Source organism: Caretta caretta, chromosome 22 (genome assembly GCF_965140235.1).
Source record: "Caretta caretta isolate rCarCar2 chromosome 22, rCarCar1.hap1, whole genome shotgun sequence".
NCBI classification, from domain to species: domain Eukaryota; kingdom Metazoa; phylum Chordata; order Testudines; family Cheloniidae; genus Caretta; species Caretta caretta.
The window spans coordinates 12332604-12346088 of record NC_134227.1 but is presented as its reverse complement, the minus strand read 5'-3'; the positions used below and the strand labels follow the sequence as shown (position 1 = coordinate 12346088).

The 13485-nt window shown below is 48.3% G+C and overlaps 1 protein-coding gene across 11 annotated transcripts in view; it reads right to left on the bottom strand.

Moving 5' to 3' along the window:
* The window catches only part of NTM (neurotrimin), a 676763-nt gene that overhangs the window by 379554 nt on the left and 283724 nt on the right, over window positions 1-13485 (bottom strand). Inside the window, exon 1 of one of the 11 annotated variants that reach the window (XM_048827386.2) lies at window positions 266-446. The exons of 9 other annotated variants lie outside the window; for them this stretch is intronic. Coding sequence is in view for 1 of the 2 variants with exons in the window: in XM_048827380.2 (XP_048683337.1) it covers window positions 266-323 (58 nt within the window). In the remaining variant the exon portion in view is untranslated. Of the gene's footprint in view, window positions 1-265; window positions 447-13485 lie in introns of those variants that run through there. One more of the 11 variants, XM_048827380.2, reaches the window with a different exon arrangement.

The window sequence follows — 13485 nt, the reverse complement described above, 5'->3', positions numbered from 1 at the left end:
CTTGTGAAGGTCTCTGGGGTCTGGAGGTGGGGGGGGAGGGGCCCCAGGGCTCTCAGGATTATTAGAGTCAGGAGGGGAGTTTCTTGCTACCTCCCTATCTGCGGGTCCTGAGGCTTGAGAGGGGAATTCCTGCTGAAGGATGTGGGGAAGGGGGACTCCTGGCATTTGCAAGGGAGGAAAGGACAGTTCCCCTTTTATTCTCATCTCTGCAGCCCTGGAAACCCCCAGGTAGGAAAGTGACGGGGTGACATGGAATAGGACTCACCTCTCCTTCTGGCTCTCTCTCTGCAGCGCCCAGGTTTCCCCATTTTGCACCCAAACATTGGAGACACCAGCCCTCGTTGGCCCTACTCGAGGGCTCGTGAGACAGCAGGGCAAATCCTTGTATCTCCTAAGGGCAGGCAGAACCCCTAGTGCTGTTCTGCTTGAAAAAGAGAAGGAAGGGTTTGCCCCTCACTCCACAGGCTTCAGAGAGAGTCTGAGATCTGGGAACTTCTTCCTGGTCAGAGGCAGAGCCCAGCTGGGACTGATTGAAAGGGGAACGGGTGGCTAATCAGCAGCAGGCTGGGCTCTCAGCTTACAGGAGGTGTGAGTGCGCGCTGCGGAAAGGGGCCTGGCTAGGGAGCAGAGCTGAATCTCATGCATTTGGGAGACTTTCAAGTTCTTTACCTGACAGACTGGCTATTAATGTCCCGTGTGTTTGGTCCTTGCTCGGAGATAGTGGGAGTCCTCCCTTACTGGCTCTCCCCACGATGTGACAACATGACTGAGTTCTGTAATACATTACTCTAGCCCCAGTGAATGGTCTGAAATTAGGGGTGAATGGGAGGGGTTAGTGGCCTGTGATGTGCAGGAGTCAGTCTAGATAATCTGCTGATCTCTTTTGGCCTTAAACCTTTATGACTCTGACTCAAAGCTGCAGGATGCTCGGGAATCTGCTTCCCCATGGCTCTCGGTGAACATTTTCTTTGGTCCATCAGGGTTCACACCCCCCACCGCATGTATCACGCTGGGCAAACATTGCTGACACACCAGTAACAAGCAAAGGGTTTACGCCAGAGCACAACTATTTCACGGCTATTCACTGAGAAGGGAGGAGCTTAAGCCTCTCATCTGGGCATCTGTAGGCCAGTGCCATTGTCAAGTAGGGCTCCTGTTGCAATCTATGGAGAGTTATAATACTCCACTGTCACCCAGAAGTGCTGTAAAGCATAACCAGACATTGCATAGGGAGAAGGTTAGTCAGTGGTAGGAAAAGAACCTAGGTAAGTCCTGGCTCATGCTCCACCAATTAGGCCACATCTGTAGACACGGATGTGAAGGACACATGATGACTGTAGAGTATGTTGGGGGCAAAATGCCACAGTTGGATGATTTTGGAAACACAGAGCTTGTTGGGGGAAAAGATTGCAACAAATATTCCGTCCCCCCTAACACTCCATTCCAACCATCTCCCAAACAGACGTGAATTATGTCTCACCACATCCCGTAAGTGTTATCTCAGTTTTACAGACAGGGAAGTTCAACCTGTGTGTGCCTCAAGTGACCTGTCCCCCTGTAACTCCTCTCTGAAGTCCAATGAGAATTTCTAATTAGACTAATCAAGAAGTATCAGGACACTGAATCAGGACCTAGGCTGTCTGATTTCTAGATCTGTGCTTCTGTCTTTCAAATGAACAGAACTTCAGGATAGTACAGGGCATATGGTAGGAGCTTGGTTATACATGTACATGGTCAGCACTGAAGGGGTTAAAGCAGAAGGCACCCCCCCCCCCCCCGGAGAGCTTTGGAAATGACATATTTAACCGTTCTCTGGTTTATTAGCATTGTTTTATTCCTCCTTTGCACTCAGCTGGGTGACATCTGCCTGGCAATTTTTTTAAAACTTCCATACCAAAAACTGGGCAATTACCATAATTGGGTCACCCCTAAGATGTGTGATTGACACCCAGAGCACCCTACCAAGAGAAACGGACTTCTGGCTTATTATAAACTTTAGCTTGACAGGCTATTTCAGTGGCAGGAAGAAAAGCCATCAGAACAAATGCACTGGGGAAAACCTAGGGGCCATGCATCCCGCCAGGCTAGAGGTTTTGAGCAGCCAGTGTGAAGTCCCACAAGGTCACCTAAGGGCAGCTGCTCCTGTGCATCTTTCTGGACATGGTCTGCTATGGAGGAGATATGACCGATTCACCCAGCTCGCTAGGACCCTTGATGGCCAATGCTGCTAGTGACAAATGCCCACTCCTACCCTCTGTTTGGTGGACTCGCCCAGCACCATGGCTGAGTCTCTCTCTGGAGGTCTTCAAAGTCTGCAGAAGCCCTAGAGGGGTCAGAGCTGGATCCCAGCTATTCTTAAAGTTCAGTTTCATCTAGGTCTGGATCCAGAGTGTGGGCCGGCTGCTAAGCTGAGATGTGCCCCCAGGTGTGGGGTGTTTGCAAGTAGGATTGGGGTCTGTGCCCAACTCTAGCCCTAACATGCTGATTTGGGATGGGAAAACTGGATAACAGAGGTGCCAGGTTGCACAGGCATCAGCCCCGTCTGGCCACATAAATGTGGCCGGATAACATCAGCCAGTGCCCATGCTGTCCGTGTTTAGTGTTCTGCTGGCAGCCTCAGCCTAGCATTAAGAGGGTAAGACCATGCACTCCTCGGTCTGCCTGGGTGGCAAGCGGCATCTGGCTAGTTAGTCTCCCATGCAGGGCAAAACCACCCCAGCTGCCCTACTTGGGGGAAGGCAGGTGAGCTGAGCACCTTGATAGCCAGGTGTGAGAGCTCTTTCTCTTACCCTCCACTCCTTGGGCTCTGTGGCTGGAGGGGACTGAGAACTGAAAATCTCCTGGCTTTCAGAGTGAGGGAAAAGTGAGAAACTATCTTCTCAGCTTTCCTCCAGGACCACAAGTGGTGTGGTAACAAGATACCGGCTCCTTTTCTTCTCTACCTTTCATTGGTGCCTTTGTCTGCTCTGCACACACACACACGTCCACACACAAGCTGTTTCATTTTAAATGGCCCCTACAGTAGCCTAGAACCTGCCCTAAGCCACAGAACAAGTGTAACATGGGCATTTCCTGTGAGAGGTTCCTGTAGGCTACCTGGAGAATATGCCCCAACTCTGTACTGCAAAGGACTCCTGTAGGGGATTCAATTACTCAGGGACCATTTGATCTTCTTTGCTGAGACTCCTTCCAAAGGGGCCAATTTTAGGGGTGTTTTTGGTACGTGGATACCTCTCTGTTAAAAATCAGTTTAAGAACATAAGAATGGCCCTACTGGGTCAGACCAAAGGTCCATCTAGCCCAGTATCCTGTCTTCCCCCAGTAGCCAATACCAGGTGCCCCACAGGGAATGAACAGAACAGGTAATCATCAAGTCATCCATCCCGTCACTCATTCCCAGCTTCTGGCAAACAAAGGCTAGGGACACCATCCCTGCCCATCCTGGCTAATAGACACTGATGGACCCATCCTCCATGAATTTATCTAGTTCTTTTTTGAACCCTGTTATGGTCTTGGCCTTCACAACATCCTCTGGCAAGGAGTTCCACCGGTTGACTGTGTATTGTGTGAAAAAAATACTTCCTTTTGTTTGTTTTAAACCTGCTGCCTATTGATTTCATTTGGTGGCTCCTAGTTCTTGTATTATAAGAAGTAGTAAACAACACTTCCTTATCTACTTTCTCTACACAAGTCATGATTTTATAGACCTTAATCTTATCTCCCCTTAGTCATCTCTTTTCCAAGCTGAAAAGTCCCAGTCTTATTAATCTCTCCTCATATGGAAACGTAAACATTTTTGTTGCCCTTTTCCCACCTGTGTCCAATCCTCCTCATGATATTTCACCGGAGGGGGTCTTGTGGTGGCTGTGCCGAAAGCTAAGCACTAGCTGGTTATCATGGTTCTCGCGGGTTGTTTGTACAGGAAACAGTGTCAGAGTTACGTCATATGTGGAATACTGGGTGCCCAACTGGTTAGAGGTGAAACATATCACCTGAGTACTGAGTACACATCTGGAGTACTGTGTCCAGTTTTGGGCCCCACACTTCAAGAAGGATGTGGATAAATTGGAGAGAGTCCAGCGAAGGGCAACAAAAATGATTAGGGGTCTGGAACACATGAGTTATGAGGAGAGGCTGAGGGAGCTGGGATTGTTTAGTCTGCAGAAGAGAAGAATGAGGGGGGATTTGATAGCTGCTTTCAACTACCTGAAAGGGGGTTCCAAAGAGGATGGCTCTAGACTGTTCTCAAGGGTAGCAGATGACAGAACGAGGAGTAATGGTCTCAAGTTGCAGTGGGGGAGGTTTAGATTGGATATTAGGAAAAACTTTTTCACTAAGAGGGTGGTGAAACACTGGAATGCGTTACCTAGGGAGGTGGTAGAATCTCCTTCCTTAGAGGTTTTTAAGGTCAGGCTTGACAAAGCCCTGGCTGGGATGATTTAACTGGGAATTGGTCCTGCTCCGAGCAGGGGGTTGGACTAGATGACCTTCTGGGGTCCCTTCCAACCCTTATATTCTATGATTCTATGAGGCAGGGTGGGGCTCAGAGCTGACTCAATCAACATTGAGAAAAACTGGAATCCATCAACCCAGCCCTCTCTTTACAGTCTGGAGCAGACACAGGCTTGAGCACTGACACAGCCAAAAAGAACCTCATGGGCCGAGTCTGAACAGAGAACCATCAGGACTGAGGTGAAGGTAATGAAACGCCCTGATTATGACATGAGACAAAAATCTGGGACTGGGTAAGAGAATGAGGAAAGGTGCCAAATGTTAACCTTTACGGAGGAGACACTTTGCCAAAGCAAGTGTCTCATGGAAAGTGAATCCCAGGTCTCTCAACCACACAAGTGCTGTGAGGGGACTGACCATTGGGAAAGAAATACCTTAGTAGATAAGAAAATATCTTGTTAATAGTTATAAATTATACCTTACATGTTATGTTTTTTCTTTTATCTGTAACCTTATGTTTCCACATCCTTTTAACTGGCTTTTATTTGAAACTTTAACTCAAGCTTTGTTAAATAAACTTCAGTTTGGTTTCCCTGTAGACACATTTAAGTGACTTGTGCTAAGGCAAGTGTTGGACTGAGGTGAAGTCAATAAACTGAGGTGCACTACTTCCCTGGAGGCAGCCGATTGGTGTACAACGGTGTGTCCCAAAGACACGGGACTGGGCACTTGAATGTAATAAGGTGGGGTGTGTAAATTGCTAGCCTGCACTGGAAAAGAGCAGGCCTTCTGGTAGCCTGGCCTGAAGCGTTTGCGTTGCCTACAGCTGGTAGTTTGGGACAGTTTGCCCTGGTTGGGAACACACAAGACTTCCTTGCACTGTAAGCAGCTGGGTGACATCAGGACACCTCAGTTAATCCCCAAAAGTGTCACAACTTCCAGTCTAGATTAAAACACGCACTGCATGCGTAAAAAGGTCTCATGTCCGCTCCAGCACCAAAACCAGGAGGCAACCAGTCCCCTAGGAAATTAAGTGGACTTTCTCAAGCGTCATCAACTCTGCTTTCAGGGTGCAATTTTCAAAGGAGCTGAAGGAAGTTAGCTGCCCAATTCCACTGGAGCTTTCCTGGAGTCTGAGTACCTAACTCCCCTTGGCTCCTTGCAAAATCCCAGCCTCAAACCAGACCCTGCTTAGGTGAGTAGAGCAAGGACACACCTGCACGGCCCTGCGGGTATGAACCCTACTCATCCAAGCAGTGACTTCCCCCACCTCCAAACGACACTGCTACGTTTTGCAGTGTAGTGTCCTGTTGCCAGAGTCCTTCCCGGTGCAGTGAAAGGCTCCAGCAGCGGAGAAAAGCTCGGGCCGCTCCCTGCTACCAGAGCCTTTCACTGACACTTGTAGTGACACATTGCCGTGTGGAGGCAGCCTGCTTTCCACTGCAGCGTGCAGCCAGGTGTACATGACACGCCACTGCCAGAGCCTCCGTGTCTATTGTGCCGATGGCAGCAAGCTGCCTAGCAAATGGCTGCCCTGTCCCATGTCACGTTCTTCTTTGCCTTTGTCCCTGGGACTCTCCACATTAACACGCAGCAAATGTGTCTCTATCAAAACCAATTGTCCTCAGACAGCTCCACCAAGGCATGTCTCTCTCTCTTTCTGAGCTGTTAAAGGACTGTGGAATCAGGACGGCAACAGGTATTTTAAGGACTTCATAAATCCGTGAGGATAAGAAACCACCCACCCAGCGCTTTATAACAATGCCCCATGCTGACGAACAGGCATATCAGAAATTCAGACAACAGCCCACGGAAACCCTCCAATAAATCTCTCCTGCATTTTACATATATATATATTATACACACACACACACACACAAATACACAACAGGCGTCATTCATTTAAAAACTTGGACCAAAAAGCCTTAAAAAGAAAATCTCACTGCCTTTTCCCCTATGTGCATTGCCTCCCTCAATCCCCCTACCCCGGGATGGCCACCCCGTTGCTGTTGTCATTCCCCTCCTTCTCCCCCCCACCAGTCACTCCCCAATAACTCCTCTCTGAATTCCAATGAGGTTTTCTAATTAGACTAATTAATTTTCTGCCCAAGTTAATAAGACTGCCGGCATTTCAGAAATAATTGAACTCCGCAAACACCCATTTCCCCTCCCCTCCCGCCTCCCCCTCGGTGGGAAGCTGTGATAGGGCTCCTTAATAATGCAAAATTAGCTCCTGTGTTTCAGATGATGGCTTCACATTTCAAGAGTTATTTAGTGTTTTTTTTCATTCACGCTTTGACACCAGCTTCCCTGCCCTAAAGAGAACAGAAGCCAGGGTGAGCATGGGATGGGCGGGGCGGGGAGGCAACAAGCCAAGATTCATTCCATGAGCCACCAAATCCTTTCAGGGATCAGCACCCTATGAAACTGCCACGCGATATAGGATCGGTTTCCTGGCAGATTAATTTACACCCCTCCCGGGCTTCGCTTTTTACTTTCCACAGTAGGTGAGAGCACTGGGTGCATTTTGGCATCTGTGCCGAACTAATTGCCGAGAAAGGAGGGTTTGGTTGGAGGGCGTCACCCCCTTCCGCTGTCCTGCTTTGGGGTCAGTGAACAGTCTCCTGAGGCTGGGATGGCCTTTCTTTCTACAGCAAAGGGCTCGATTCCCTGTTTTCTGCACAGAGTCCCCTCCTTGCCAGACAGCCTCCAGGGATAGTTGATGGCATTTAGATTGTTAATCACATTTATGATGGTAGTCCCTAAGGATCTGCCAGGGGGCTAGGCACTGTTCAGACACAGAGTAGTCCTTCCCTGAAGGACTTACAATTTAAATAGACTTCGATTTTAAGACCGGAAGGGACCATTGTGATCATCTATTCTTACTTCCTAGTCTCCTCGAGGGAGCGTCCCCAAATTAATCCCTAGAGCAGAGCTTTTAGACAAACATCCAATCTTGATTTAAAAATCATCAGTGATGGAGAATCCACCACAACCCTGGGTAAGTTGTTCTGATGGTTAATGACTCTGTTAAAAATCTACACTGCATTTCCAGTCTGAATTTGTCTAGCTTCAACTTCCAGCCATTGGTCAGAGGTGAGCAAACTACAGCCCGCGGGACCGTCCTGCCAGCCCTTGAGCTCCCGGCTGGGGAAGCTAGCCCCCGGCCCCTCCCCTGCAGCCTCGGCTCGCTGTACCGCCAACGCTCTGGGTGGTGGGGCTGCGAGCTCCTGCTGGGCAGCGCGGCTGTGAGAGCCGCTGGTGTAGTGTATTAAATTGCTACTTATGGTGTACTACTTACGGCTGTCACTCCTGGTGTTCTGAGCAGCATGATAAGGGGGCAGGGAGCGGGGGGGTTGGAAAAGGGGCAGCGGGTCCCGGGGGGGGCAGTCAGGGGACAGGGAGCAGGGGGTGGGATCCCAGGAGGCCTGTCAGGGGATGCGGGTGTGGATAGAGGTCAGGGCAGTCAGGGGACACGGAGCGGGGGGGGGGGGGGGGGGGGTTGGATAGGGGGTGGGGTCCTGGGGGGGCGGTTGGGGCGGGGGATCCTGGGAGGGGGCTGTCAGGAGACAAAGAGCAGGGGGGGTTGGCTGAGTCAGGGGTTCTGAGGGAGGCAGTCAAGGGGCGTGAAGTGGGAGGGGGCGGGTAGGGGGCGGGGGCCAGGCTGTTTGGGGAGGCCCAGCCTTCCCTACCTGGCCCTCCAAACAGTTTCAGAACCCTGATGTGGCCCTCAGGACAAAAAGTTAGCCCACCCCTGGGTTAAACCTTTCTCTGCTAGACTGCAGAGCCCAGTATTATATATTTGTTCCCCATGTGGGTACCTATAGAGTGTGATCAAGTCACCCCTTAACCTCTTTGTGAAGCCAGACACAAGGTGGGGGAAAGGGCTACAGTACACAATACAGAGCGCTGTGCTCAAGGGCACTGGTTCAAAGTCACACTTGGCAGAAGGTCTCTGGGAGCTAATGCGAAAGGAACTTGTCGTTCCAGGCTAAGCATCTGTGCCTCAGCTGGTGCCTTTGGGCTTGTCCTGCATCCATTTACACTAGACAGATGTAAATTGTAGAGCAGTATAAACCTTCTAGATTGTGTCAGCAGGGTCTACACGGAGCAGCTGGAGCACAACACCTTAGCGCCATCTACAACTGGCCTCATAGAATCAGAGAATCTCAGGGTTGGAAGGGACCTCAGGAGGTCATCTAGTCCAACCCCCTGCTCAAGGCAGGACCAATCCCCAATTTTTGCCCCAGATCCCTAAATGGCCCCCTCAAGGATTGAACTCACAACCCTGGGTTTAGCAGGCCAATGCTCAACCCACTAAGCTATCCCTCCCTCTAGTAGAGGAGGCTATCTGCCTCCCTCTGGGGCAGATCAGGTCTCAGGTGGATGCCTCGGAAAGAGGGATAGTCCTGGGAGGTGCTGGGGTCCCGCAACTCCCTTTCAGGTCGACAGGGGTGGAGGGTATTCAGAACCTCCCAGGCCGGGACCCAAGGGGGAATGCAAATGGGAGGCAGGGTCTCCATTCTCATCCCCACAGGCAGCCCCTCCCGTGTGTTGTGTTCAAACATGCAGATTGCTACAGGCACGCTCAGTATTCTTTGGCACTCTTACCACGTTTTGTTTCAATATGGTAAAAACGTGGAATCATTAATACATCTGTCTAAAGCAAAAAATAAAATTCAACATTAGCCAAAGGAAATAAGAAAAGACCGCACTCATAGTTTCACATTTTTCCCACGGACAGGGTTGTCAAAGTCACCGCCTGCCTACAAAACATTGCTAAATTGACAAACCTGCATTTTCCGACAGAACACTGTTCTGCCCGAAAGTTTTTCAGCCAGCTCGAATGAATGTGCCATGTTTTGCCATTGGAAAACAAAGCAAACCAAGCATCTGTACAACCCACCGGAGCGGGAGACAAAAATGGAAGCCCCCCTTCCCCCCACCATGGACTTATTGATCTACCCATCTATCTATGGGTTTGTGTTCCCCTTTTCTTCCACACCACCCTAGAGTTTCTGAGGACACTGGGAAACGGGAAGGGAGGGGGGACGAGTCAGCAGAACCCATCTACACTTTTCAAAAGTGGCTTGTGATTTTGAGTGCCCAATTTGAGACACCTTTAAGAGGCCTGATTTTCAGCAGTGGGGGTTGGCTCAGCACCCCCTGCCCCCCGAGAAATACATTCCTTTGGCTGAGTCATATCGTGCATCATTTCCCCAGCTCATCTGATTCCCTGCTCCCTCCCTTCTCTTCACCTGTTCACATGTATTTAGCCTTGTTTAAATCTGACTTGCTCCATTTATCCAGAGCTTTGTTCCTCTCTCTCCCTCTGTCCTGATTTTGTATTATATAGAGATCTATCAGCCTGCCTGCTGGCTGTGTTTGTCAGAGGCATTATCTCGGACTCACCTCATCATTCTGTCTCTGCAACATTCAGAGGCGTCAGCATTAATGTTAATGATGATGATGATCTTACATTTATTTAGTGCCTTCCATTCGTTTTTATAAAGTAAATGCCAAGGCCTTGAGTCACACCCTAACATGGACAAGATACCAGTGAAATGACCATCATCTTAATCACCAGCAAAGACGGATGCTGGGACCTCCAGGAGAAAGACCATGATCCTCTAGACTTGGAGCTAAAGAAGTATGTTCCCTCATTGGGGGCCATAGTAGACTTTTATCCTTTGTGAATCAGGCACAGAAGCTAGGGAGACACAGCACACTCTGAACAATGTGTTACACATGCCGCAAGGTTGGCATGCACTCACGCTGACTATGACTGCACAAAGCTGGTGCCCCCCCCATATTCTGCACGAGCGGAAGCATCCAAATGGCCATCTCAAGAAGCCCCACAAAGGACACAACAAGGTCAGGCCAGCTTGTCAGGGGACAAGACCTGGATGACTGTAGTGAGGTCTCCACTGACAAGACAAGGCTGCTGCCTCCTAGCTGAAGCACATAAACAACAAGAAAATGACATTGGGCTCCAGCTTCTAACTAGGAATCCAGGGAAGCAGTGGGGGCAAAAGATCTATCTGGCTTTAAGATTAAACTCGATAAGTTTATGGAGGAGATTGTATGATGGGATAACATGGTTTGGTAATTAAATATTCATGGTAAATAGGCCCAATGGCCTGTGATGGGATATTAGATGGGGTGGGATCTGAGTTACCCAGGAAAGAATTTTCTGTAGTATCTGGCTGATGAATCTTGCCCATATGCTCAGGGTTTAGCTGATCGCCATATTTGGGGTCAGGAAGGAATTTTCCTCCAGGGCAGATTGGAAGAGGCCCTGGAGGTTTTTCGCCTTCCTCTGTAGCATGGGGCACAGGTCACTTGCTGGAGGATTCTCTGCTCCTTGAAGTCTTTAAACTACGATTTGAGGACTTCAATAGCACAGATATAGGTGTGAGGTTTTTTGCAGGAGTGGTGGTGAAATTCTGTGGCCTGTGTTGTGCAGGAGGTCAGACTAGATGATCATAATGGTCCCTTCTGACCTAAATATCTATGAGCAGTCGGAGTCCAAAATTACCCCAAGACCATGAACCACTGAGGCCAGAGATGGAACACTCATAACCTTCACTCGATCTTCTAACTATCCCTGCCAGCCAGCATCATCTCCATCTTATCAGGACTGAGCTTGAGACAGATTATCTCAATCCCAGTCTTATCCAGGCACTAGGAAAGCAAGAAAAAGGCACCGCTTGGAAACAGCTCTGACAGTCATTGGTATAGTAATGGCACTGGAGCCCCCAAAATCACACCATGCCCCTAGAAACCTCATGTGCATGTTTGGAGAAGGAAAATGGGCAGCCACTCACCATCGTCTCCTGGGACCTCCAAGAGAAGACGGAACTGAGCTTCTGAAAACTCCACCATTCAGTGCAAGACCTGCAAGCCGGTCAGCAGAAGCTAGCGGACAACAGTAGCAAAAGGTGTTCACAGACATAATGACCTTCATTCACCTTCAGGAGATCATTGAGCAAGGACATTAATGGGATCTCTGCACCATACCCAGGACTTAAGCCAGATTTCTAGGCATCCGGGACACTGGAGGAACCCTCAAGCAAGTGGAGTTACTACAGCATGGCCTCCTTAAAAAGGAACCAACCCCAGGCTTAATGGAGATACTCCCATTGACTTCAAGGGGCTGTGGGTCATGCCTTATCCCTTCGTGAGGAAAGGAAGGTGGAGATGGGACATTCACCTCAAATGAAGATGTTGGATGCCGAGGATTTTTGGCACCTTTCAAGATTGGGGCCATACTCTATCCTAATGAGAAATTCCCCGGCCCTGTTAGATGGGCTGTGGGAGGGTGTGGTTTGAGAGCCAGGTTGGGAGAATGGGAATTGAAAGGAAGCAGTCTTTGGGTGCACGGGGCGGCCTGTCGTCAGCTCTTGGAGGAAGGCTGCATTAAAGCATGTGGGAGGTTTAAACAATGTGGTCTCAGCTCATTTCTTTGAATGCCCCTGACGCTACCCTATATGTTCTGATTTGGAGTCTTCTTATCATCATGTATATGGTGGCAGGGCCTAGAGTCCTCAATCAGTTCCATGCTCCATCATGCTAGGGGCTGTACAAACATATGGAGTAAGCAGCATTGCCTTCCCCAAGTATTTAGAAATCATGGATCTCCCCCCCCCCCCCAAATCATGATATTTTATTAAAAATACGAATTTGTGGTTATTTTTATTTGTCATCTGAGCCTTCACATGTTTATGCCTTTCTCTGCGCCCATGAAAGTTAGAAATTTACATTTTAAAAAAAAATAAGAAAGCTGAGAATTTCAAATAATCACGTGACTCCAGAATCAGAGGCTTTGGAAAAGAAACCACCACCAAATACTGTGAGACTTGTGAGGAAAATCCTGCCACACTAAGTAGTAGTCCATGTCCCAAACAATGTGCAGTCTCAGTTTGCAACAGAGGATGGAAAAATAAGAACTAGAATCTCTCTGGAATCTGGTTATCTTCCTAGCTCTGATATACACACACAAGGGGAAAAAATTCATTTAAATTACTGATCAAAACTAAATTACTTGCTGTTTACTAGGTCTTATTTATTTATTTTAGAAATTACTTTCTAAAATTACTTAAATGTATTAATATATTTATAAGGAAAGAAAACACCCATAAATGACATAAATACCCAGCCAATGAATTAATTTGCATCAAATTACTAGTGGTTACTACTACTGTTCAGGACTAAACCTTCCTACCCTATTATGAAGAGAACGGACAAAAATCTCTCGCCGCGGTTAATAATTTCAATTATTAATTTTACTTAATAATTCATCCACCTCCCTGACTCCCTTGAATATAGCTGCTGTCTCTGCATCTCTCCTCTCTGTATTTCTATTGCTACACACCACCACTTGCAGCCAGACCATATATCACCTTGCAAGGTTCCTGGCTTTCAGAGGGTTATTTTACTTTATTTTTTCATAATCTGCAGTCATTTCCACAGAGAAATACTCCAGTAAATACCTGCTCTGGAAAAAACATAATAAATCCTTAAGGTGAACAAAGTGTTCCCTCCCCCGCCACCATCTCCCCCCCCTTTTTTCAAGGTAATATAACATATAAAAGCCTCTGAGCGCCCAAATCCTTAACAGAACATACAGTATTACAAATAAATCCACTTTAAAGCAAAGGGGAAAGGATTTTTTAAACACCTTTTAGGACCTGAATTTAGGCACGGATGAAATCACTAGCGACTGCTACAGAGGGAGCGGCAGCCCTTCCAAAGACATCAGTGTCAGTACTTTCGCCGGTCCAGAACTCTGAATTTGGATCTTGGCAGATACATAAAGGAGGACTTAATGGGCCATTCTCTTGTTTTTAAAATGCATCTGTAATGCCTGCAAAAGATCGGGGGATCGTAGGCAGCTTTGGTCAACAATTTAATTGGTTTAAATATCTCAGTTCACCTTTAAAGACCAGCTCTCCATTGGAAAGGCTGGAGGGGAGTTAGTTAACATGTGTCCAGTTCTGACCCTTTACTCCTGTTTCTCATTCAGGGACGGAA